Genomic DNA, 25,596 nt, shown 5'->3' with positions numbered 1-25,596 from the left:
GTATTTTTGTAAACTTGAGGTTTTTCTTAATTTTGTTGGACAATTTGTTGGACAGTCGTACAATACATTTCACTACATGTCGTACTATGTATGTATATGTATGTGACAAATAAAATTTGAATTTTAATTTGAATTTGAAATTATATTTCTGAGGGGTAATTTCTCTATCGCCAATTAGATATTAAGGATTAAATGAATATGAATAGATGTGTCCAAAAGTGTCCGTATACTTCTATATTATACTGTGTTTTTTTACTCTGCTGTGTGTGTTTCTTACCGTATGAGGTCTAGAGGCTGGTATTTGTACCAGATCCCCCAGCGTGCCCATCTCTCGTACAGAAGGTGTCTGTGGTTTTGAGCCCCATGGGTTTTAATCGGATGTCTGCTTTTATAACTTCCCTAGAAATACAATAGCAGCGTTTTCCATATCGTACACGACCACTTCAACAGTAACAAAAAATAATGGTGTAAAAAAAAACAACAACTTCGTGACTGGTAATAAATTTCACTAATTTTACCTCATGCGGAGGAAACGCTGCCTCATATGTGCTGTTGCCAAGTAACCGATTAATACCTGCAAAATAGATGGAAACAGAGTAAACACAAGCATTTTTCGAACCTTTTCTTTTTGCCATCTCAGTGCCCACAATTACAATAACAGTTGTGATGACTAACTGTCTGATGATTCTACATTCCCAGGAAACAACTGAAGGATTTGATGATTAATCGAGACACACACACACACACAAAACTTTCATAAACACAACATATAATTTCATATTAAACATTGATCACAAACAGCACAGATGGGAGGAAATAACAGACAATAATGAAAAAAAAAATGCAACACATAAAAACAATAAAATCCAAATGGATACATCATGATGTTTCATCTTTTAAAACTGTACACAACACACATTTTGATTACAGAAACAGATGGGTTAGTTAGGGAGAGGTTGGGAAATTAATTTTGCCCACCAACCAGAGCGACTAGTGAATGCCCAATTTTACCAGTCTTTTAACCAGCCAAGTTATTTATGAATTAAATATAAATAAAGCACACTACATATTTATAGGAAGAGCCTCAGTTAACATATTTATACCTATCCTGCAGAGGGTATCCTCTCTACTAGATTTACAGTGTTATATATATATATATATATATATATATATATATATACATAGTTTACACAGTTAATATATTCTGATATACTATATGCTGTGTGTTTTATATAGCAAATGCAGAACTTAAAAAAAAAAAAAATGTTTTGACAGCATTCATGTTATGGCACAGTTAATATATTAACAAATAAAATCACACTGCTTTTAAATTACTTCTAGCAGGGTGCATCCGACTGCTTTTATTTTGTGATTTTATTGCTTGATTAACTTGCAGCTAACATGACATCCATGCCCCTGCATGTTTGGCTTCTGGCAGGAGACTCATTTACAGACAGATAACAGCAGAAGTTAAATTGGCCTGCTGATGGCAGAGATGAAAGTACAGCAAAGGGAGATGCTCGGGGAAAAAAAAATACTGACTGAGAACAAATCATTTTCAATAAATTGGAATTGAGCGCAGGCACAATCCTGTAAATAGTGGCGGAGCTTGCCTTTTCAATATGTGGGTGCAAGTGAGCGCCTGGCTTGGGTGTGAGCTTCAGCAATTGGATTAAGCCTATATCAGACAGCTGCAGGAGGAAACTGATGGAAAAGGGCTCAACGTTGTCATGATATATTTATTTAGCTAAAGGTATTTTATGAGGAATATGCAAAATACCAAGATCGTCCCAAGCGGACAATAAAATAGCAATAAAAAAGTAACAATACCACTCCAGTATTTCTGTAGCTTCTGTAACAGTGGCGGACACTGAGATTTTATGTTGTTGACATCTAAGACAGTTTGAGTTTATAGTGGAGGAGTATGTTTTTTTTCATGAGAACGAATTTGGAGAAACGCAGCATTATTTCGCTTGCTCGTGAACTGGCTTGAAGTTAAAAACATCTCAGTGATGGATTTGTTTCTTAAAAGCAAACAGCTTTTGTCAGTTACACTTTATTTTGATAGTCCACATTCTATTTAAGTAACTTAGCAACTACATGTCAATTAATTCTCATTAATTTGAACCTACATGTCTACTAACTCTCAGAGTAGACTGTTAGGGTAGGTTTAGGGTTAGTAGAATAAGTTGACATATCCTTACATAGTTTCTTATAGTCAGTATGTTGTATGTTGTGGACCCATCAAAATAAAGTGTTAGAAGATATTAAGCAGACAGTCTACTAATACTCTAATGACTGCTAGTTGACATGTAGTTGCAAAGTTACTTACTGTTAGTTGAATGTCTAAAGGGGTCTATCAAAATAAAGTGTTACCCTTTTATCTTCAGAAGACGTTAATTGAGGAACTGGAGTGTTGTGGATGTTTTTTATCAGCTGTTTCTCGTTCTGACGGCACCCATTCACTGCAAAGGATCCATTGGTGAGCAAGTGATGCAATCTTATTCTGATTAATCTTATTCTGTTTAAGATCTTATCAAATAAGATACTAAGCAATAGTTTTTTTTTTTTGTCAAATGCCAGTCTAGGGCACTACAGTGGCTGGCATATATGTCAAAATAACCTCTGTGGTAGGGTGCAGGTGTTAATTTCCCAGTGTGGTTTAAGTGCAAAAAGCATACATATAAAAACAGAAGAAAAAAATCTTGCTGCAATATCAATGTATTATTTAGCATTTGTCTCATATTGCCTATTTAGGTTTCTATACTGTGTCATTATTAAAACATTTACAACACGCAAAATGGATGAATCTCACAAAACAGCCCAGAGCACTTCTTGGTCTTATTCAGATATTTAAAAGAATGTGTTTAAATCTTGATGGACCAAAAAAGTACATATATACTTTTTTAGTCATACAATTTTATTCAGAAAGGACAATGCATGAAATTAATAAAAAGTGACTGTAAAGACTTGATATTCAAAAATTATATACAGTGCCCTCCAAAAGTATTGTAACAGTGAGGCTAATTCCTTTATTTTTGCTGTAGACTGAAAACATTTGGGTTTGACATCAAAAGATGAATATGCGATGAGAGAACATTTCAGCTTTTATTTACAGGTATTTTCATCTGGATCTGATACACAACTTAGAAGATAGCACCTTTTGTTTGAACCCACCCATTTTTCATGTTACCAAAAGTATTGGAACAGATAGAATTAACAGATTAAAGTGAAAAAGACTTAATATTTAGTTGCAAATCCTTTGCTTTCAATAACTGCATCAAGCCTGTGACCCACTGACATCACCAAACTTTTGCATTCTTCTTTTGTGATGATTTTCCAGGCTTTCACCGCAGCCTCTTTCAGTTTTGGGGGGTTACTCCCTTCAGTCTCTTCTTTAGCAGGTATAATGTATACTCTACAGGGTTTAAGTGTGGAGATTGACTTGGCCGGTCTAAAACCTTCCACTTCTGCCCCTGATGAACTCCTTTGTTGTTGTGGCACTATGTTTTGGGTCATTATCTTGCTGCATGATGAAGGATCTCCCAATCAGTTTGGTTGCATCTTTCTGTAAATTGTCAGACAAAATATTTCTGTAGACTTCTGAGTTAATTTTGCTGCAGCCATCATGTGTTACATCTTTAATGAAGATTAATGAGCCTGTCCCAGAAGCAGCGATGAAAGCCCAAGACATTACATTACTTGTGTAATGTGTACTATAATGTACACCTGTGTACACTGTGTTTCAGATGAGCTTGTATGTTTGGGATCATGAGCAGATCCTTTCTTTCTCCAAACTTTAGCCTTTCCATCACTTTGGTCCATAAAATCAGTCCATAAAACCTTGTCCCAGAATTTTTGAGGCTCGTCTCCTATGCTTCTTGCTAATGAGTGATTTGCATCTTCTGGTGTAGCCTCTGTACTTTTGTTCATGAAGTCTTCTGCGAACAGTAGATTGTGATACCTTCACTCATGCCCTCTGGAGGTTGTTGCTGATGTCACTAACAGTTGTTTTAGGGTCTTTCTTTACAGCGGTCACAATGTTTCTGTCATCAACTGCAGATGTTTTCCTTGATCTACCCGTTTGAGGTGTTACTCAGTACACCAGTGGTTTCTTTCTTCCTCAGGAGATTCCTAATGGTTGTACTTACTATTGCTAGTGTTTGTGCAATGGTCTGATTGATTTTTCATCTTCTCTCAGCTTCACAATTGCATGTTTTTCACCCATAGACACCTCTCTGGTTTTCATGTTGGTTACACGTCTAACTAACTATAAATGCAGTCTGCACGGATCTGAAACTGAGCACAGACATTCAGTGTTAGTTATTGTTTGAATAATCAATTAATAGGACAACAGCAGGGCAACAAAACACCTGTCAGTCACACGTTCCAATACTTCTGGTAACATGAAAAATGGGGGTTCAAACAAAAGGTGCTATCTTCTAAGTTGTGTATCAGATCCAGATGAAAATACCTGTAAATAAAAGCTGAAATGTTAATCTCTCATCTCATATTCATCTTTTGATGTCAAACCCAAATGTTTACAGTCTACAGCAAAAATAATTGACCAAAAATAATTAAAGGAATTGACCTTACTGTTCCAATACTTTTGGAGGGCACTGTATCTAATAAACAACGTTCTTTTGAAAATTAATCAAGAATCCAGAAAATCATTGTTTCTACAAAACTAAGCAGCATATTTCATAAATGACATATTAATTTATAGAAATTTACCAGATAGAAAAGTAATTTTAAATTTATTTGCATAGTGGTGAAGAAAACAAAAAACAAAAAACACTGGACATTTACAATTTGTGAGATCCAACCAAAAAAAAAAGCACACTCTGTCTTGCTGATGCTACTTTGAGAGGTGTGATGATATTTGGGCGTCCTTGTGTGCCCGTACAACAGAGACTGTACAGCACTGTACGCACCTTCCCATGAACTCCCTGACTGGCCCATGAGGAGCCGCTCGTGATGCCCATAATAATTAAGCAGAGACAGACAACACAACGGTGGCGCTGCAGAGAGACGGAGACTGTGTGACCAGCAGAGCTCACAAGCTCACACATGGGACCATGAGAGACACTGACAGACGGGGCCCGTTTCAGTTCTGTGATGTTTATAATGCGATTACTGCTGGTCCTAATGATGCAGTTTCAAGGCTTAATGGGTGTGTGGTGAAGGACTGGGATTAGAGCCCTGCACAGGCCTAAAATTTAGGCCCTAGCCCGGCCCTGGCCCGAGACGCTCAGGCCCTAGCCCAGCCCACGTCCGACAGCTTATCAGAATTACCGGCCCGAGTCCGACCCGAGCCCGTCTTTTGTTGCCCCTTCTCCTAAAACAGTTTATACAAAACTGAACTATTTTAATAGCCGAAACAGTAGTGTAATGGCAAAATTATTATATTTTGTTTTGTTTTTTTATTAAGTTCATTTAGAAAAACGTTGGGAGCATTTTTGTTCGTTAACTAGCCTATAAGTTTTTGTTTTTTTAAAGTAACGACCAAGCAGTCAGCTGCATGAGCTGATCATAGCCTATGTTTGATCAATTTAGCCTTCTCATATCATCACGACTTGCCTAAAATAACATCTATAGATATACTAAAACAGTTCAAGTATATAACAATGTTTAAACGTTAAACCTGCGCTATAATAATAATGTGCGCTAGCCTATATCGACGGCGAGTTAGGATCAGCAACTTCATCCTTGCGACACAGACTCTATTAGTAAATCATTCAAATATCTCCTTACTGTTTCCCGCAGACACATTCATGGTTATGTTTGCTGGGGTTTTTCCAGCAAGCTTTAGCCTATTGCGTGCATCTGAAAGCAGAACTCTTCAGCTGCTGCTGCTGCGGGACACTAAACACCGTCGAGCTGCTCTCAGTCGTGGCACGGTCTCGTGTTGTTTCCACCAGCTCGGCAATTTTTTTCATCACTAATCAATGGATGTCAATAAAAAAATCGATGGATGGACTAATCGATGGATGATGGACTAATGACAATATAAAAATAAGGAGAAACCCAAAACAGGCCCGAGGCCCGGCCCGCATCTGAACTATGACGTGGAAATTGACCCGAAGCCCAGCCCTAGAGGCGTAGAAAAGTCGGGGCCTGTCGGGCCCGGGCCGGAATGCAGGGCTCTAACTGGGATACTAAAAAAAAAAAAAAAAATCTACAAACAAACCCTAGTGAAGAAAAAACTAAAATGAATTTGAAAAATATTAATTTTTTCATTTACATATTTACTGTATATGCTTACTAAAAATACTCTGCAGTTATACTTTTGGTACTGGTATACTTATGCTAATTTGGAACAACTAATTTTGTGCTGAATGCACTTTAATCGTCTGGAAGTAGTGCTAAAGTCCAACTACAGATATACTGAAGTGTATTTGATTGTGCTAAAGTGGAACTATTGTGAGTATACTTCAGGTACTGGTACACTTTAAAGACTGGTATTATACAGAGAACATACAATCCTTATTAATTAAACACATTTTAGGAAAAAATGTGCATTGTGCTAAAAAGAAATACTCCAAATAAAGTTTCATCATATATCTATGTTATATCGATAAGTCTTAACTGATGTCAATAAATATGTTAATGGATTTGAAGTATATTTAGTATGAAATAAATGTATTTTAAACAAATTATGGCATAGGTTTATTTACTAGGGTATGGATGAACAAATGTCTGTCTTTGTTTTGGTCTGTGTAACCCGTCCACTGCCAGTTTACCCAATTGTATTTCGGCATCCTGGATGGCATTTGGTGGAAAACACAACATATTTCATTTCATTCATCGTCATGTGCGCTCGTTCCTGTTGGAGTTGTTAATCTGGCAACCTGTGTGTGCCAAGTCGGGTGAAAAAAACCCTCTCCAATATTTGAAATACCTAGTTCAATCCTACATACAGCACCTTTAATCTACAAGACTGAATTTATGAATTAACTACATGTAGTTCTAGAAAACTCATATTGAGGACATTGAGGTATGTTTAGGTTTAGGATTAAAGGTTAGAGCAGGGGTCACCAGACTCAGTCCTGAGGGGCCAGTGTCCTGAAGAGTTTAGCTCCAATCCTAATTAAACACACCTGAAGCCGCTAATCAAGGTCTTACTAGGTATACTAGAAACTTGCAGGCAATTGTGTTGAGGCAAGTTGGAGCTAAACTCTGCAGGACACTGGCCCTCCAGGATCAAGTTTGGTGACCCCTGGGTTAGAGATTTGGGCTAAGCGCAGTGTAACTAAATAAATGCAAGTACTTTAAATGCAATTACAATTTACCAATATCTATGTTCATAATAAGTATACTGTATCAAACTACCCAGGCTCACTGGAAATATGTGCCTCTTACATACATTTCTGCACATACATACCTATATATAGGAATTGCTGCAGTTTCCAGTCGAAATGCACTAGAGGCAGTAAAACTCACAACTTTTATTCCTTTCCACACAACATATGATTTACAGGGCAAGAGTTTAGATTAAGAAAGCCTAATTTTTGCACAATTCCTTATGTATTATTATATTATATAATATTATTATAATAATATTATGTTATAACTTTAAAACAATTTGAATTGAGATTTGAAAACTGATACTTTTGATCATTAGCATCACATATGCAGCTTCATATGAGTGGGTTTTCTATCACAGTAGGTTTGCATTTTAACGCCACTCACTAGACATTTCACTCCAAACCTTGCACTAACATACGGAGTATCGTATAATAGTTTTTTCTGGTGGACAAATTACAAATACAGGTCACATGAAAATTATTCTCAGTGCAAAAGTTAAAGTTTATACATTTCTTTGTTCTAATTTTCTAGGAAAATGAGGCATCACAGAAAAAAATGAAATTGGAAATACGTGACTTTGCCCACATTTCTGCAAAAATGCAAAAAGTACCTTCAGTATACATTTCACTGCAGTTTCCTGTTGAAATAGACATTTCACTTTAAAACTAGCTGTGAAACATGCTACGTACTACAAATACTAAAATTGCATTTTGCAACTTATTTATTTATTTATTTGTTTGTTTTTCACAAAACTGGGCTGTTTAGTAAATCTGCATCTGCACTGGAGAAAAAAAAAAGATATGACTTATAGTGTTTCTTGTTTATGTGTCACCTGAAAAGTACAGAGCAACATATTTCAGGTTTTGCAGAAATGTTGAGACACGTAGAGGCAGAGTCCCATATTTCCAATAAGCCTGGATTGGGATTTACACAGAAAAAGGTTACTTTCTTTGCACATTTTACGTAAAAACACATTGTGAGGTTCAAGTCTTTTATAAGTGTGCATTATTGACTGTTGCCAAGAGCTATTTGATAAAAAAAAACTTTAATAGTCAGGTTTGTAAACCATGTCTCATTTTCTGCAGATGTTTTGAGTTCACTAGTAGGACATTGAGCTGAGCTGCAGTGGCACGACTGAGCGCAGGGATTTATGGGGGATTTAGAGTTCTTCTCCCAATCTGATCTGGTCGGAGCGAGAGGGCGGTCACTGGTATTCATTTATTAACATGAAAATCCCAATTGCAAAGCCAGCTTTAATCAGCAGAAAACCACAAGAGCAGGCAGACAAGAAAGCCAAATAAGAAGGGCACGAGTGTGACATTAAAATAAGAGGACTAACAGAGAGATTAGAGAAAAAGGCGGCATTCAATTAAAAAGGTCAGAGGGATATTGTAGGTCGTTGCAGATAAAACTATATCACAGCACTTCACATATTTACTGACAGATATGTATTGACAACGGGCGAATTTCATGAAAACAGCTGTCTATTATTTACATTCTCTTAACATTTCGAATAAGCTTTAACTTATATCTTCAGTTTTCTGTTATGTGCTTTTGTTTTTAATATTTAACATTTGTAAAGTTTTTAAGTTTTTTTTTAAGTTTGTCATCTAATATTCATATTTTATCCAGCTTTATTTCAATTAACCAAAATAATTTTTTTTAATAGTTTGAATTTTAGTTAAACTAACAACCCTGAAACATTTTCTTTGGGGGTAATGTGTGACCTCGATATTTTTAGATTCAACCAATTTTGTAAACTTCTTAATAACCATTACTGAAAAAAAGATTATATATGTGAGATTGGTATGAGCAAGAGAAATGGTATATTAATAACGAGTGAGAGAAATGGTATCATTGTGTGTATGATAAAGATAGATCGTAGTGACTGCGGAGTGAGAAAGGAGTGTGTGTGTGTGTGTGACATTTGATGAAGATGTTTGGAGGGGTTTAGCTGTCTTCTTACCCATCTTAGACTTCCCGTCCTCGTACTTTGTGCGCTGTAGTACATGATGTACTATCCTGCTTCTGGTTGAGTTGGAGAAAAATGTCTGTCTGTTGTTGATGGTAAAACTTCAAGAAAACAAAGTACTTTGTTTTAATACACAAATTTGTTAAGAGTTGCATGTACTAAACTGAATACAGTAAATATACAGTAAGCACACCACAGCAGCCTAGAGATCAGTACTCATAGCTTTAGTATGTCAGTGTAAATATTAATTTAGAGAGGATCACATCTGACCCAACACATAAAGCTCAGAGCAGATTGTGTGGCTTACAGCCATCTCAGCATACAGACATATTTATACATTAAAGATGGGCTTCCTTCCTGGATGAAATGAATCTCACAGAACCCGTCAAGAACATGCTGCAGGTCATATTTCACCTAAAATTTTCCTTATAGAATTTGCCTATAGAATATATTTTGCACTATGACACTGCTTTCATGAGAGATGATTCTAATTAGATTGTCATTACTGTAATACAATCGGTTATTTAACATATTAAAAACAAATGAAATGTAATTTTAATAATTTTAATTTTGTTAACAAATTAAGTAAATTGAAGTGCCCTAATTATTTGTCATGAATCTGGCCTATGAACTTCCGTTAACTCGCCACCAGAGGTCACTCACTCACCACAGGGACTCTTGCACCACACTAACTGTTGCACGCCACCTCAGACTACAATTCCCATCATCCATTGCACTGACGACACACAGCTGATTGCACTGATCACACACCCTACATAAACCATGGACTTCCTCTTCCTCTCTGCTGAGTATTGTTTAGCATATATCCTAGCGATAGCTACTCTACAGAGCCCTCTCAGTTGTTATAGTTTTGCCTTGTTAGTTCTCTCGTGTTTGATACCTGCCCGTGTTTCCTGGATTACCCCTTTGCCTTGCCGACTTTGTTTGCACCTCGTTTGGATTATTGCTGTGTACCTGGATTATCTCTTTTGCCTTGCCCCTGTTGGATATTGTTCGCTGATCGAAGACCCACGCTTGCCCTAGGACTACTCTTTGTCTTGCCTTTTATATACCTGTTTGCCAATGTTTGACCCATGTCTGTTTGATGACCTTGCCTTTGAATAAAGCTTGCAAATGGATCTGCACGTCTCACGTCTTGTTCGCCCCGTAACATTATTATTTTTTATTTCTTTAGAAAATTACCTTTTTGAAAATGAGTAAATTTAGACGTTTGTAAACAGTCGTTATGAAGCTGAAAGTGCAAAGGAGGGGTTTGGAAAGATGAATCTTCAAAGAAATCATTTGAATGCATTTCCACTGATCTCTGATCTGTAAAGTGGATGTCAGCAACCAAGGACTCAAACATTCACAAATAGTCATCAGGTTCAAGTACATCAAGTACATGGTCTGAAAGTGCCTCCATCATAAAATCTGCTCTAAAAGGGTCAGCTGAGGCTATAATCTGTGGTGGACACTATACATCCCTTGAGATCATGGGTGGATGAAGGTTGCCGGATTGTGGTTTCAGCTTCAGTTATCAAACCATGGCTGAAATGTATATGAGGCCATGGATATTTAATTGCAGTATCATATTCACAGAAAGCAAAAGGGGCCATACAATGACTTTTTTTCTGTATACATAAAATATACAAGTTTTTCTGAGAAGACATGAGATTTGGTTATAACAAGGTCATGGATGAGGGACGTACTGGTGCATTCTGGCCCTGCTGAAGGGGGCGGTGTAGCAGTCACTTTCCTCCAGGTCTGGTAACGCCTCTTTATCCAGTTTCATGGGGTTTCTGGGCAGCCAGCTCTTCAACTGACGAAATCTCAACTGAAATTGACTGTAGACATCCGTTTGCATTAGCATTTCTCAAAAGTAAAATATTATCTCCAACGAGCAGACTAAAAAAATGACAGAGCAGAGTTATTAATGGTAGTTTCTGCATTTCACACTCACAGTCACTTCCAGAATTGAATTCTTTTCTGATGCAAATTAAATCAAGCTTGATTAACTCAGAGGTGATTTCGTCCCCTGAGACGCACAACAAATATTGGGCTAATAAACTCTATAAAATGTTTATCCCCACAGCTAAAGTCTGACTCAAAAATTAAATTTCAAGAAAATGAACAAAATTGAGGCACTGAAGAGGCTTTTGACTTTAATGCAGTTAAAATGAAATAATTAAATATCAGCCAAATATGTGTAAACACAGAACAGTAATATCCTACCTGCCCATAGTTTTTTTCTTCCAGTCTGTGAAGTAACACTTTTTCCTATAAAAATATAAATCCCGCGGTCACAATGCATTCACATACAGTACAGTATGAAGTGTAGTACAGTATGGGGACAGTGCTCTCTACCTGAAGGGCATTCTAATGTTCATCTGCTCAGCATATTTACACAGCGTGTCCCACGGCGCATGAATCTTCACAAACATGATATCACCGTTTGTTAATGAGGGCTGTCAAAGAGAAAAGAAGTCAATATCGGCATTTCACAGACATAATCAGTTGTATTGGTTTTATAATATTGGGAATTGAGGTTTTTGAGAAGACTGTTTTCCAAATAATCATACAAATAAAATTTAGATTATATCTAAATATATATATTTTTTAAATGTATCCGTATACATTGTTCATTTTATGAGGTTTGCCTTTTTACAACTCGAAATGTCTAAATACATTTCAGATTTTTTTAGCAATAAACATTTAAAACAATTACAATTATAATTAAAACTAATAATTTAAACAAGCAATTGTTGTGAGTTACAGGCTATAAACTTCTCATAGAAGTCTGATCTCATGTTATTTAGAATGAGAACTATTCAATTTGTGATCTAAAATATTAAAGATAAAATTAGCCTCATGCAAAAAGTAGCTAGTTTTGTGTACAACCTTGTTACAACATGATTTCTCCTGTTAAAACAGATGCAAGATACAAAGGTATTATCTCATTTGGGCTCATTCTAGCAAGAATTAAATTTGCATTAGAAATATGACTCAAACACAAATATGATTCTAATAAAAACTCCACATATGGTTCTAAACTATCCCCTACTACATGATCATTCAGTCTACAACCACTTGTTATTCATTCAAGTGTGGGAACAACGTTCTGAGCCTTTTTTAATGAGAACATCAATGTAAATGTAATATACACTTAATAAATGAATAAACAAACAAATAAAAGCATGCGTTATTTAGTTTAAGATTTATTGGTTAAGCATCTTATTTCATTGATACCCTATTAAAAAAACCAAAAAAACAGTTTTGTTAAATTTTTTAAGTATCAAAACTCAAAATATCTGTGTAAAGTAGCAGAACTAGAAAAAGCTGATGTTGTTACCAAGCTTGGAAAAAGGTGAAACTTATTATACTGTATGCTTAGACATGACAAACACCTCCAGAAGAGCTGTAGAGGTAAAAAATAGCATGACTAATGTTGTGCTGGAGTTGTGCTGCAGTATAAAAATGGTATGACAGATCTGGGAGAAGAAAAGAAGGCTTGATAAAGTAGAGTTCAGGTGTTCAGCGACCAACATAGAACATTAAGAGTTACCTAAGAAAACCACATAAGACTCTTAACTGACATTAGGGCTGTGCTAAAACTTATCAGCATAAGTCGTGACATATCAAACACTGTTTCTGGGTTAAAGCCACTACTTGTTTCAGTTGAGAATACTTTTTTGTATGTATTTTTGTAAGTAGTTAGCATAGTAGCATGCTAACATCAGACTCTATATGAATCAATTGTGAGTGAAGTCTCCTGACTTTCCGTCACATTAGAAGTGCTATTTTTATGCTGTGCAGAGTTGTCTATGAAGAGTTTTACTTCTGAGGTTTCATTTCAGACAGGATGCATTAGAAGGCAGTGGCCTGTAGACAGCAGACAGCAAGTCAGCTCACTTTGGAACAGAGCTAGTGTCTATTTTCTGCTGGCATTCAAAAGCTGCCAAAATAACCCTGATCGTTCTATTCTGTGATCTTTCCTTAAGGGCAAAATAATCAATCCAAGCAAATGGCCGTTAAAATACCACTGTCATCTAGTGAAACATTTTGTTCTGTACCTCCTTCTCCAGCATTAGCCCTTCCGCCCGCAGGTTCCTCTCAAACGTGCACCTCTTCTCCACCTGAGGGCTGGATTTCTTATAGACTAATATATAGTCAATGCGCTTCTTCCCATCTCTAAACATCAATCCTGAAGGATTTTCTAGATTGTTCCCCTGAAAACGAATCAGAGCAATGCATTAGATTTTATTAGAAAATATGAAACAATAATTCTGTTAAGTTTTAGTCCTAAAACATTTAAGCCGTGGATGCCCTCAGGATTGTCAAAATCCACTTTTGAGTTATGATTGTAATTTATGTTGTCAAACGAAACTTAGTTTCGTTTAGTACTTTTTTTAACAACCCCATTCGAATTTCCTGAGGGAATTTTTCAGTGTTGGCTTGCAAATTGACATCACTGAACATCTTGATATGTTGCTGAAACATTTCATTGTGAGAAAGAAAACCAAAAACAAGGCACTTATAAAAGGGCTACTCAAGGTAACAAAGACTACTCAAGATCTGATTTAATTCAACATCAAACATAGATCTTGAAGCTGGGTTGGCAGTACATCAGCAGGTAAGAGGACAGATGTAGTACCTGTTTGGAGTCTGTGCGGGCCTCTAGCTTTGCTCTGGACACAGGCTTCTGCTGGACGAGGAACGTTTGATCCGTTTTAGGCTCAAACTCCCCCACCTCCTTCTCTTCCATGTAGACATCCTGACTAGTGTCTGTCCAAGAGAGAAACACTGGGTTTTATGAGATTAACTCTTTACATGGTGATGAATATGGATGTGCAGATTTTCTCATTTATTCCTAGTCTTAGTCTTGTGTACAATGCCTGATATAGTATTAATCAAGTTTACTTAACCATAATTAGTCGCATGGGATTCATAGCCTCATACTTCTAGAGGCATACAGCACTTATGAAACTGTCAGTGAGATTGAGAAAAGCTTTCTTCAGGTATTATAGACCTAATTGGATTTGACAGGTTGGGTTTCGCTTGACAAAGGGCTTTGAATTTAAGCAACGAGCCTTTAAATTTCTGCTAAAACTTAGTGCTTTCATCAACAATATTTGTCCACTTTTATGTTCTGTGTTCTGAGATTACTGCTGACTACTGCAGCCAGTAACCCTCATTAGCTCTACAGGTGTTTAGACAAGACAGCTTGTTCCAACTGCTGCACAAGGTTCTTAGTGAAGATGCTGGAAGCATTTCCAAGTGCTGACAATGCGGGACTCCTCTAAGAAAAGCATTACATACCACCCACTAATGGCCATCATTTTGATACAACACTCCTGCCAGGAGATCTTTTAGCAAAAGCACCTGACCTGGCTTCGGTCCACATGCATACAGAGAAAATTAAGGTCAAGTCACCTTTATTCATAAAGAGCTTTATACAATACAGAGTGTGTCAAAGCAGCTTTACAGTCTTAAATAGGAAAATAGTGTGTCAATAACGTAGGAAGACAATAGTAAACGGTCAATTTTGTCAGTTAAAGTCAGTTCATTGTAGATTCAGTTAAGTTATCGTCCAGTTCAGTTTGATTCTCTTCAAAAAGTATCTGTGCAATCAAGTCAACAATATTGCCAGAAATTAAGTGTCCCCAACTAAGTAAGCCAAAGGCGACAGTGGCAAGGAACCAAAACTCCAATGGTGACAGAAATGGCGAAAAAACAAACAAACAAACAAAAAAAAAACCTTGGGAGAACCCAAGCTCAGTCGGGTGGGGGATTAGTTCTCCTCTGGCCATATGAAACCAGCATGGTGTGGTCTGCCTTTTGTAATGACAGTTCTAAGAACAACAGTAGAACTAAACAATTACCTGAGTGACAATAGTTCATGGTTTATAAAACCTGTAGAAAACATCCCACTTCATCTCACTGGCTGTGGTACTCTGCTAATGTATGAAGTATGTGACCTGCATACTGTCATCTTTGTTCATGGGTACTCAGTTGTGGAAACATTTATCTTGTGGCACTCTTAAACTATTAGTTAAATATTTGATTACAGCATTGGAACGCATATGAGTCATTCTATATTTAGGGGTACCTTTCAGGTCAGCCAAGAAGTCAGAAAAGGAGTATTCTTTTTTGATAAATAAACTAGGTGGTTGAATAATATATCCCCTTAATGTGCTAAATTAATTATTTGGCAAGCTTAAGCTCTAAGGACTTTTTAAATATGTTAATGAAAATTAACGTTTTATTCATTATTTTGTCAACTGTGTTACGGACAAATTCTGTGTCAAATGAAACATGATTGAAGTATCACATGTTTGAGAACACATTTGAAGGTTTTTGAGTCTATTCACCAGTTTTTGATGTTATCTGTCTAACTGATTTGAAAATCGGTGGTATCATAATGGGTGTTTTGTGAGATGCTATCATGAAGGATAAAACTTTCTTCAACATAAATCCAAAGTATGCTGAAGTTAGCGTTATTCACCATCCTTACCAAAGACATCCATCTCCAGAGATATCCACATCTTTTTGCCTGACGGTTTAGTTCACATTTAAAAGATTTATAACATAAAAACCACACATAACACAGTTGACAGGTATGAACTTAGTATCCATAAAGCAATTAAACACACAGACATTATAATAACATATATTATAAAGTTAATGACTACATTACATTATGACATCATGACACTTCAAGTTGTAAGGTCTTGTTCAATAACATCATAACACTTTATCAGTCATGAGTACGCAGAAATTAGGGTGACCATACATGCCATTCTTCCCGGACATGTCCTGGCCAGGATTTCTATATTGCTTTGATTCAAAGTACCTCGAGAGCGTTTAGAAAACATAAGGAACCGAAGTCATACACCACACGCAAACAAAGCCAAAACCTAGATATTTTAGGCAATGTAGAAATCCTGTCCAGTATGTGTCCGGGAAAAATGGCACGTATGGTCACCCTACAGAAACAGATATATGCCAAATCTATAATATTATATAGGTTTAAGTCAATCATGAGGAATTCTGAATGCTTTATCACCCTTGACAAATATGAATATAATGTGCATATAATATTATGAATAGGCCTACTGAGTTCATAGAAAGTGTGGCCGTGATTAATTCAGTTAAGTTTATCCATTGTAATGCAAATCATGGTATTTAGGCAATTCCTATGTAATTTCCGTGTAATGACAATAGTTTGTGAATTTTTTTTATCAACAGCACTCAGTGGGAGCATAAATTGACCCACAAAAGTTGTTTGCACCGCGCTCTTTCGTCGCTTGATCTTTCGTTTAGGTTTGTTGATCCATTAAATCACTTATTATACAAAACCATGATCCGGACTCACATGAAATAGTCTTTTCTTTTTGTTTTATTCTACATTTTATCACCAATAGGACAAGGACACATACGTTTTGGCTCAAAGGCCTTCTTCAGTGTGTATAAATTGCATAAATTGACCCTGAATTGCCAGCAATGTCAACCGTGTTAATCCTTGTCAACTGTGTTACAGCTGATGGGTAACACAGTTGACATTTCGGCCATTTTAGGGCCTTGTGCAAACTGCTGACCTTGGACTAGTTAGTACATGACCTTGATTAACTTACGTTTTTATATTCTTTCTCTACATATATATAAATATAACATGTGACGCAAGTTCACCAGAACATGTTGATAACACAGTTGACGGTCAATTAATCTACTCTATGTGCAGACAATAATATAGATAAAATATTGAAGAGGAGAAGTTATAACTTTCCACAATTCTTCAAATCTTCAAACTTCCCTCCAAAAAAGGAAAATACATCAAGTGATGTTGGACATGTGACTTTGGAACAAACCATTGCTTTATAGGGCGTTTTATAGTGAGTAACACAGTTGACACTGATTTCTCAGACGTACACAAAATGGATGATTTAATATAGATGCATGAGCAAAATATTGTTTAAAACACCTTTCTCATAATTTAATGATTATTTTGCACAAATAATTATAAGAAATATATACAGAAAAAATAATTTTAGAGCTAATCTGAAGAGCAAAACCTCACATTTACCAAATCGGACAGCACAAAAACAGCAACTTCCAGTATAGAATAAGCCATTTTTGCAAGATAAAAGATGGATACCTGTTGGATTTTTGTATTAAATTAATTAGAAATGTCCCCTGATATAAAAGTGATCATTGTTTGAAGTGAAAAGTTAATGAAACATTAGTAAAATTGATAATAGAGTCCATGGACATGACATGTACCCCTAATTATAGAATCAATCATATAGTTTCTGTCTCAAGACGCAGCAGTTCCCTGCAGGTCTCTAGCCGTGTGGCATCCAGCCCCTCTTTGAAGGGTACCTTACCAGTGATGTCACATCTGGTATGACAAGTATGGTGATATTGTGCTCTGCATTTAACCCACCCAGTGCACATACTGTACACAGCAGTTGGAGGTTATGTTCCTTGCTCAAGGCTCTCACCTCAGTTGTGGTATTGAGGGTGGAAGAGCACCCTTTGGGTTATAAGTCCGACTCTCTAAACATTAAGCCATGACTGCCCCTGTACCAGAGTACAAGAGGTTTTTAGGGCTCATTGCTCGTTCTCTGCTATTAAGTCACTCACCCCGCATATCTCAAGCTCTGCCTCATGTCAGTCAGGTAGACCTCAGGTAGGCAAGTCTTTGATACCTTTGATCATTCGACAGCATGGTGACAAGGAAGACAGTCCTAACAACCTCTTGTGCATCCAGTACCCTCCGAGTAGGGGGCAGACACTACGCTCCAGCAGCGGTGCTGTGCAGAGAACTCATTGGGAACTACTACCTCTCCAAAACACAGAATGTGGCGGGTTTAACAAGATAGCCCCTTGAGGGCATTGAGGAAGAAAGAGCACACAATGTTGTGGTGTGACACACTTTTCCCTGAGGGGGCTTGCCCTCAGAACCCTGAACGCCTCGGCATTAGGGCTGATCTTATCTGACAGACCAGGAGGTCAAGCTCTCAACTGGATTGCTGAGCTAGGTTTAACCACAGGTGCAGCTTCATGGCAGCTGCTTTTGCTTTGAGGTCAGCGGCCTGACAAAGTTCAGATGGAATGTTGGTGTACTGTGATGCCCCAGCCAATCATAATAGATGTAACTTTACATGTTCTGCAGGGTAATGATGGTCCTCTTCAGGACAAGCTAATTCCCATGCTCTGTCAGTCCCATGATAGATTAACAATTAGACATCATGGGTTGACAAAGCGAGTCGAATAAGGCTGCTCCCAGGACCTCAATAACTTGTAGTGGAGATCCTGTAAGAAAGAAAGCTGCCTACGAGGAGGATGCATGCTTTGACCTGATAGAAAACATTTGTTTAAAATAATGTGGGACACTTTCAGTTCTTCCGCATTCCAATTCTAACTGAGTTTGTCTACAGCACGAGTTAACACATCAGTTAACTCCTCATAGACAATGGAGTGAGGGACTGTGTGTGTCTTCAATCTCTATGTGTGGAAACATCACCCTGTTCAACATTTAACTCCACAGATCAAGATGCAGCCAGTATCATGTCGTCATGCAGACCAAAGAAATCACAGAGTGAACTTACCATATGTAAAATACTTATGCATAGTCATGGGATTGTGTTGGTATTACCATATCTCACAATGAAAGGCCAAAGGGTTCATATGATTACTGGATTTCATAAGGCATGCTTTCTTATCAGGTTAATAGGTCGGTTTGCTAACTACAAGCATATTAAAACACAAAGACAAACGTTTGCTTGTGCTTACCTGAGGGAGGAGGTGTGATGTGTGTGCAGGAGGCACTGACGCTGTGAGAGTATTTTTTGGGTTCAGGACTCAGAGGCACAGAGAGGAAGTGATTGAGGTTCTGAGGATGTGTCTGGCTCTGAGCCAGACACGGCAAACTGCGGCGAGACGATTTTAGCGTTTTCTCCTTCAAAATCTCACTGATACTGGTGTGCATACCTGCTGGGAGAGAAACAGAGAAACACATGAGAAATCAAATTAAAAATATGAATATTTCCACTTTGAAAATACAAGAATATGACATTAGATTATCTTTAAAAAAGGCATTTCCAGTTCTGTTGTCCATGTCTCAAGAGTCAGTGTCATCTGTATTTGAGACAAATACTCTGTAATGCAATATAGTACAAGTAAAGCTCACTTACATTATCAAAAGCTAAGCTATAATGATCACATAACCAGTGTATTACATTTACGTAATTAAATAACACCTGGAAGCACAGTCAGTATTTATTGACTCACAAGGATAAAGGATTTACTAACTACGTTTCAAAACCACGTGGGCCAGATGCTGTTTGATGGTTTTGCAATAGTCACAGAAAGCAGATTCAGAAGAAGCAGTTTTGGTATAAATAATGATTTCCATTAAATAGGCCATAAACTAGCTGATACGGAAACATTTATAAAACTTTATAATAAGGTTTAATTTGTAACATAAAATGTTACAGTTTATCATTATTAATGTTAGTTAATTAAAATACAATTGTTTATTCATTAATTGTTAATTCACAGTGCATTAAATAATGAATGAATGAATGAATGAATAAGAAGGATTGGCATGGTAATTGCAATGTTAATGAGTTTGGTCTTGGTGGAACAGATCTGCTACACTGCTGCTGCAGAGCAAGAACTGAGACTTGCTACTGCCAATATATCCACAACGTGCTGCTGTAATAAATACTGCTACTGCACACATAACATATGTGAATAACCCCCATAGCATACATGATCAACCTGTAACAGATCTATACAGGTGGAGCTGGGGAAGGTGGAGGGTTTCTGAAGTGCACTGCGACTGCTACAGCAAGCACTAGCCAAGTATTTGAATGTTGAGCAGCGAGCTCATTGGCTACCGATACAGGAGAGAAGCAATCAGCTGTACCATGTCATGTCATCATGTCAGATTGAGTTAGACCAATCGGACTGCGCCATCTAGAGATTCATGCCAGAACTTTGGATTTATTTATTGTTAGTTAAAATATTGTTTATTGATAATTAATTCATTAACTATAATGAAAAAAACAAAAAAACAAAAAAAAAACAACAACCTTATTTTAAAGTGGTTCTGAAAATCCACATTTTAACAAATTTTGAACCCAAAGATATCATTTTTAAAAGCATATAAACGTCACTGACCAGAAACACACGCACATCATTTTAAAATCTATGTCTCATTTTAATATACAAAATTATGGTGAATTCATTTGAAATACCCTATATTCATTTTGCAGCTGCATTTTATATACTAATATGCATGGAAAAATGATAGTGATGATAGTGTTGCATAATAGGGTGAAGTCAACAAACATTTCTTATTCGTTACTTGTATGTAGGCTTGCAAACAATAAATAAATAAATAAACATACACTGTACTTTTTAGTACAAGTTAGACATATTGAAACTATTGATGTTATGACATTGTGCTTCTTCAGTCGTTGCCATATTGAACCTAACAACAAGCCGAAATTCATGCTTTCACATACTACTTTAAAAATGTGGGTGGGACAAGCAGGTTAAGTTGACAACATATTTAAGGTATTTACCTTAAAGTGAACTTTACACCGGAGAAGTAATGTCAAGATTTGATTGCTAGGACAATGTTTTACAGCTGCCATTATACTAACAGTGGACAGCAATGCTGACGAAGGCACTTGGGAGCAATTTTCAGTCTATGAATGTAGTAATATGAGAGGGCTATTCTCAGTTTATACACAGAATGACCCATATGGCCCCTTTAATAAGCCTTTAACACACCTAGTCTCATGCATAACCAATTCAAATATAGAAATTAATTTACATTCCGATAAAACATGGAAATATTTTTTAATATACAAAAAATAATAATGATAATAATGAATATTTTTAAGTTAATATACACTCTGCTGGTTCCCATTAAGATATCTACTGCATAGCATGAATGAATTGAAATAATGTGCCGAAACTCACCTTAAAAAACGTACTCTGTTACTAACGTAACCTAGGTTCCCTGAGATACGGGAACGAGCAATGCGTCGCTAGACGCTATGGGGAAAAACTCCTTTTTCTCCGAGGACTGAAGACTTTTTCAAATACGCAGTGTGAATGCACGGCCATTGGTTCGTGCAGTAAATAAAAACGAACCAATGGCTCATCAGCGGCGCTGCACGAGCCTATGGCAGCAAAGCCCGCCAGAGCCCGCCAGAAAGGGCAGGGCCATCTGGCTATATAAGCGGGCGCTTCGCCATAGGAAATCAGGCCAATTCGACTGAAGCGACGACCTGAGTCATGCAGCTGAATGGCATGCCACGGTACGCAGTACTCGTTCTTGTATCTCAGGGGTTTGTTCCCTATCGATACTTCACTCATACTGCGTCGCTAGATGCTATGGGGAACAAATACAATCCTGTCATGCCATGAAGAGAAACGACCAACATAAACTGGCCTTGAGCAATAAGGCTTAGAGGGACCAATTATGAGCAGGAAGAATCCTGCAGGAGGCATGAGGACCGAGTTCCTAGAGGTCAGTCCAGCCCAGATATCATTTTAACGGTCATAAGTACAGCCTCAGCACCAGGAATGGGGCCAAGAGCGTTCTTGAAGAATCAGGCAATGCCTGAAGGGACCGCTTAAGATAGGTGTGTGCCCTTTAAGCAGAGAGAACCCGAGTCTGTAAGGCCAGGACATTCAAGTTATAGAACCTGGCAAACGTGGACGGCGAGGCCCAGCCGGCCGCTGCACAAATGTCTGCCATGGACACACCACTAGACCACGACCAGGAAGAGGCCACGCCTCTAGTGGAATGGGGTCTCACTCCAATGGGGCTCTGGAGGCCCAGGGAGGAGTATGCTAGTGCAATAGCGTCAACTAACCATCGAGATATCCTGTGCTTTGCGACCGGAGACCCTTTGGTGCGGCCGCCAAAGCAGACAAAGAGTTGTTCCAATTGCCTAAAGGGTGCGGAACGCTCGATGTAAGTTCTCAATGCCCTGACCGGGCAGAGAAGGTTGAACTCCTGGTCCTCCTCAGAAGGGGGGAGCACAGAGAGTGTAATAACCTGGGCCCTAAACGGCGTGTAGAGCGCCTTTGGGACATAGCCATGTCTTGGCTTTAGGACGACCTTAGAGTCTTTAGGCCCAAACTCAAGACAGGCAGGGTTTACAGAGAGAGCTTGCAAGTCACCTATTCGCTTCACCGATGCTAGCGCCAGCAGCAGAGCGGTCTGGAGTGACAGTGTTTTTAAGCTTGCAGCTTGTAGTGGCTCAAAGGGGGCGCCTTTGAGGGCTCTCAGAACCGTGGGCAAGTCCCATGCAGGAACTGTGAGAGGTCGGGGCGGATGGAGCCTCCTAGAACCCCTCAAGTAACGGACAACCAGGTTGTTCCGGCCCACCGACTGTCCGGCTATAGGAGCGTGAGAAGCTGCTATAGCTGCCACATAGACTCTGAGTGTGGAAGGGCTCTAGCCTGTTCACTGGTATTGAGGACATTCTCAGGGAGATCTATTGATAGATTGATAGCTGGGGGTGCCAGATCGTTCTGTTTGCCTGAGAGAGGAGGTCTCGTCTCAGGGGACTGGGCCACGGAGCCGCTATTAGCAGCTGAGCTAGCTCTGAGATCCAATGATGGTTCTTCCAGAGTGGGGCCACTAGAAGTACTTTGTGTTTGTGTTCCCTGATTCGCCTGATTACTTGAGGAATCAGAGCAATCGGGGGAAAAGCATACAGAAGGAGTTTGGGCCATTCTTGGGCCAACGCGTCCTCGCTCTTCGAAAAATAAATTTGGCAGTGAGAGTTGCCTTTGGAGGCAAAGAGGTCGACCTCTGCCCTGCCAAAGATTCGCCAGAATTCTTGAACCGTCTGTGGGTTGAGCATCCACTCCTCGGAGGGGACGTTTTTCCGGGAGAGCATATCCGCTCCTTGGTTCAAGCACGCCGGGCATATGAGCTGCTTTCAGTGAACGCAGGTTGAGATGTGCCCATACTAAGAGGCGCTCCACCATCTCGAAAAGGCGTTTCGAGGTGAGCCCTCCCTGGCGGTTTATGTATGACACCACTGTCATGCTGTCTGAACGGACTAGCACATGGTGTCCCTTCAGGACTGGCAGGAATAACTGAAGAGCTCGACATACTGCCGTCATTTCGAGGCAGTTGATGTGTAGCTGTCCTTCCGTGTTCATCCAGGAGCTGAAGGTCGGTTTGCCATTGTGTTGGAGGCATCCGTCGTAACAACCTTCCTTCTGTAAACCACACCCATTGTCATGCCCTGTTCGAACCACCATAGGTCCTTCCAGGGGGCCAGGGCTGACACAAACACATTGCCGTCGACACGCCGAGCTAAACGGGTTGTTCGGAGGCGTGACAGAGGCCGTTTCGGGGCGCTAGACTCAATGCTTCCATCAGGAGAGCAGTCAACCCCCCGTGGGCGTGGTCTAGAGTCTGAAGCTGACAGAGATAATCATAATGACAGCCTTTTCTATTGATCTGCCTAAAAAGATCAAACCACTCATTAGAAGAGGGGTGCTGATGATCTTTGTGTGTGAACACCCTGGCAGATCAAAAACTGATGTGCACATCCCCTCAAATCCGTTCTTAGCAGACGAGGGGAGGCAGGGCAAGACACAGACTGTCACGCTGTCAGATCAAAGCTGTATGAAGAGTGAAACACGGGGCTTTGGCCAGCATAAATTCACTAAAGGCCGAACGCTCAAACCTGCGATTTGATATTTTTTCTCCGAGGTAACTGGAAGAGGAGAAACAGGAGAGGCGGGGCCAACCTCGTTGAAGTAGGATAACCGCGAGCGCAGCAAGGACAGCTTAATAGTGAAAGTAGCGCTAGCAGGTCAAAGAGCTGCGAGAGGCGCTAATCCTTAGTGTAAACACACCGGCAGATCAAAGCGCGGTGTGCAGAGTGAAACATGCGCGGCTATCACTCGAGTCTGACCGCTCAGCCCCGCAATCTCTCAGTTTCCAGAGAGTGAGAGCGGGGAAGGTGGGGCCAACCAGCGCAGTATTGTAAGATCTGTATAGAAGGATTGTGCCACTCAGTGCGAAGAGGGGCGCTGATCCTCACATGTTAACACTCTAGCAGATTAAAGTGAGCACACGAGATAAACCGGCGTGCAATCACTCAAGCCTGATCGCTCCGCTCCGCGAGTTAAGTGTTCCTTCCTCCCAGGTGCCTAGGAGAAGAGGAACATGAAAGCGAGGAAAGCATTGGGCGCCTTATAGCAAGCGAATCAGGGGCGGCTTTCAACGAAAGCAGTCTGTTTCGGAACTGCCTTCATAGAAGGCCAGCGAGTGGAGAAGAGCGAGACTCATACTCGAGTGAGCATTCTGTCTCAGTGAACGCGCAGTCTGTGTGGGCAAAACCGCCCTTCTGCATCGTGCAGAATTCCATGCGCGAGCCACACTTGCAGTGTGACATTTGCAACAACGTCGCTTGAAATTTGCTCTTTCAGAGAAATTTTATTTTAGACTCACCGGATGGCCGCAGGGGACGAGGCTGGCATCTGCACAGGTCGCTGGAGTAGGCAGAACAGCGAGAGGACGCAGAGGAAAAGGCAGCTTCTATCCGCAGCGAGGCGTTTCTACGGCGAGCGTCTTCAGTCCCGAGTGTCAGCGAAGGGATGATCGTCGTCCCTGAAGGAGAATTGATCTGATTTCCTATGGCGAAGCGATATAGCCAGATGGCCCCACCCTTTCTGGCGGGCTCTGGCGGACTTTGCCGCCATAGGCTCGTGCAGCGCCGCTGATGAGCCATTGGTTCGTTTTTATTTACTGCACGAACCAATGGCCATGCAGTCACACTGCGTGATTGAAAAAGTCTTCAGCCCTCTGAGAAAAGGGAGTTTTTCCCCATAGCGTCTAGCGACACAGTATGAGTGAAGTATCGATAGGGAACACCCTTGAATACAACAATATCAAACGCTACTGTCAAATCTGGATAAATGACTCCACATAACCATTTAATTAAAAACCATTCCACAATGTGATGCAACAGCATGAACGTCCGATTCAAGGTCACACTGACATACATCCAGTGAAAAGCTCATTTGTGAGCCGGTGCTGGAGAGAACGCAGGCTGGGAATGTGTCTGGTCTTCCCCACACGACTGCATAGAGATAGAGCTGATGTGGAATTCCTCTCATAGTAACCTTGTCATGACGGCTGCATCAATCTAACTCACTCATAACCCACGGCTGGCCTTTTAAATAGAGCTAACATGAAACAAGAAGCCATGATTCAGAGTGTAAAACTCAAAGCGCACAGAGAGAGAGACACAGAAAGTTCAAAC

The 25,596-nt window shown here is 39.3% G+C and overlaps 1 protein-coding gene across 1 annotated transcript in view; it reads right to left on the bottom strand.

Annotated features, from left to right (window-relative positions):
- The window catches only part of LOC306867119 (anoctamin-3-like), a gene marked incomplete at its 5' end in the record, with an annotated part of 70,536 nt that extends 51,268 nt beyond the window's left edge, over positions 1-19,268 (bottom strand). The window contains 9 exons of the mRNA XM_079412650.1: positions 278-399; positions 519-574; positions 9,275-9,381; positions 10,990-11,124; positions 11,513-11,557; positions 11,645-11,745; positions 13,351-13,506; positions 13,932-14,062; positions 19,073-19,268. Coding sequence (XP_079268776.1) covers positions 278-399; positions 519-574; positions 9,275-9,381; positions 10,990-11,124; positions 11,513-11,557; positions 11,645-11,745; positions 13,351-13,506; positions 13,932-14,062; positions 19,073-19,268 — 1,049 coding nt within the window. The remainder of the gene's footprint in view (positions 1-277; positions 400-518; positions 575-9,274; positions 9,382-10,989; positions 11,125-11,512; positions 11,558-11,644; positions 11,746-13,350; positions 13,507-13,931; positions 14,063-19,072) is intronic.
- Positions 19,269-25,596: the final 6,328 nt, after the last annotated feature.

The sequence above is a fragment of the Barbus barbus genome (assembly GCF_936440315.1).
Source record: "Barbus barbus genome assembly, chromosome: 48".
Taxonomy (NCBI): domain Eukaryota; kingdom Metazoa; phylum Chordata; class Actinopteri; order Cypriniformes; family Cyprinidae; genus Barbus; species Barbus barbus.
This window is presented reverse-complemented; position numbering and strand designations above follow the sequence as displayed.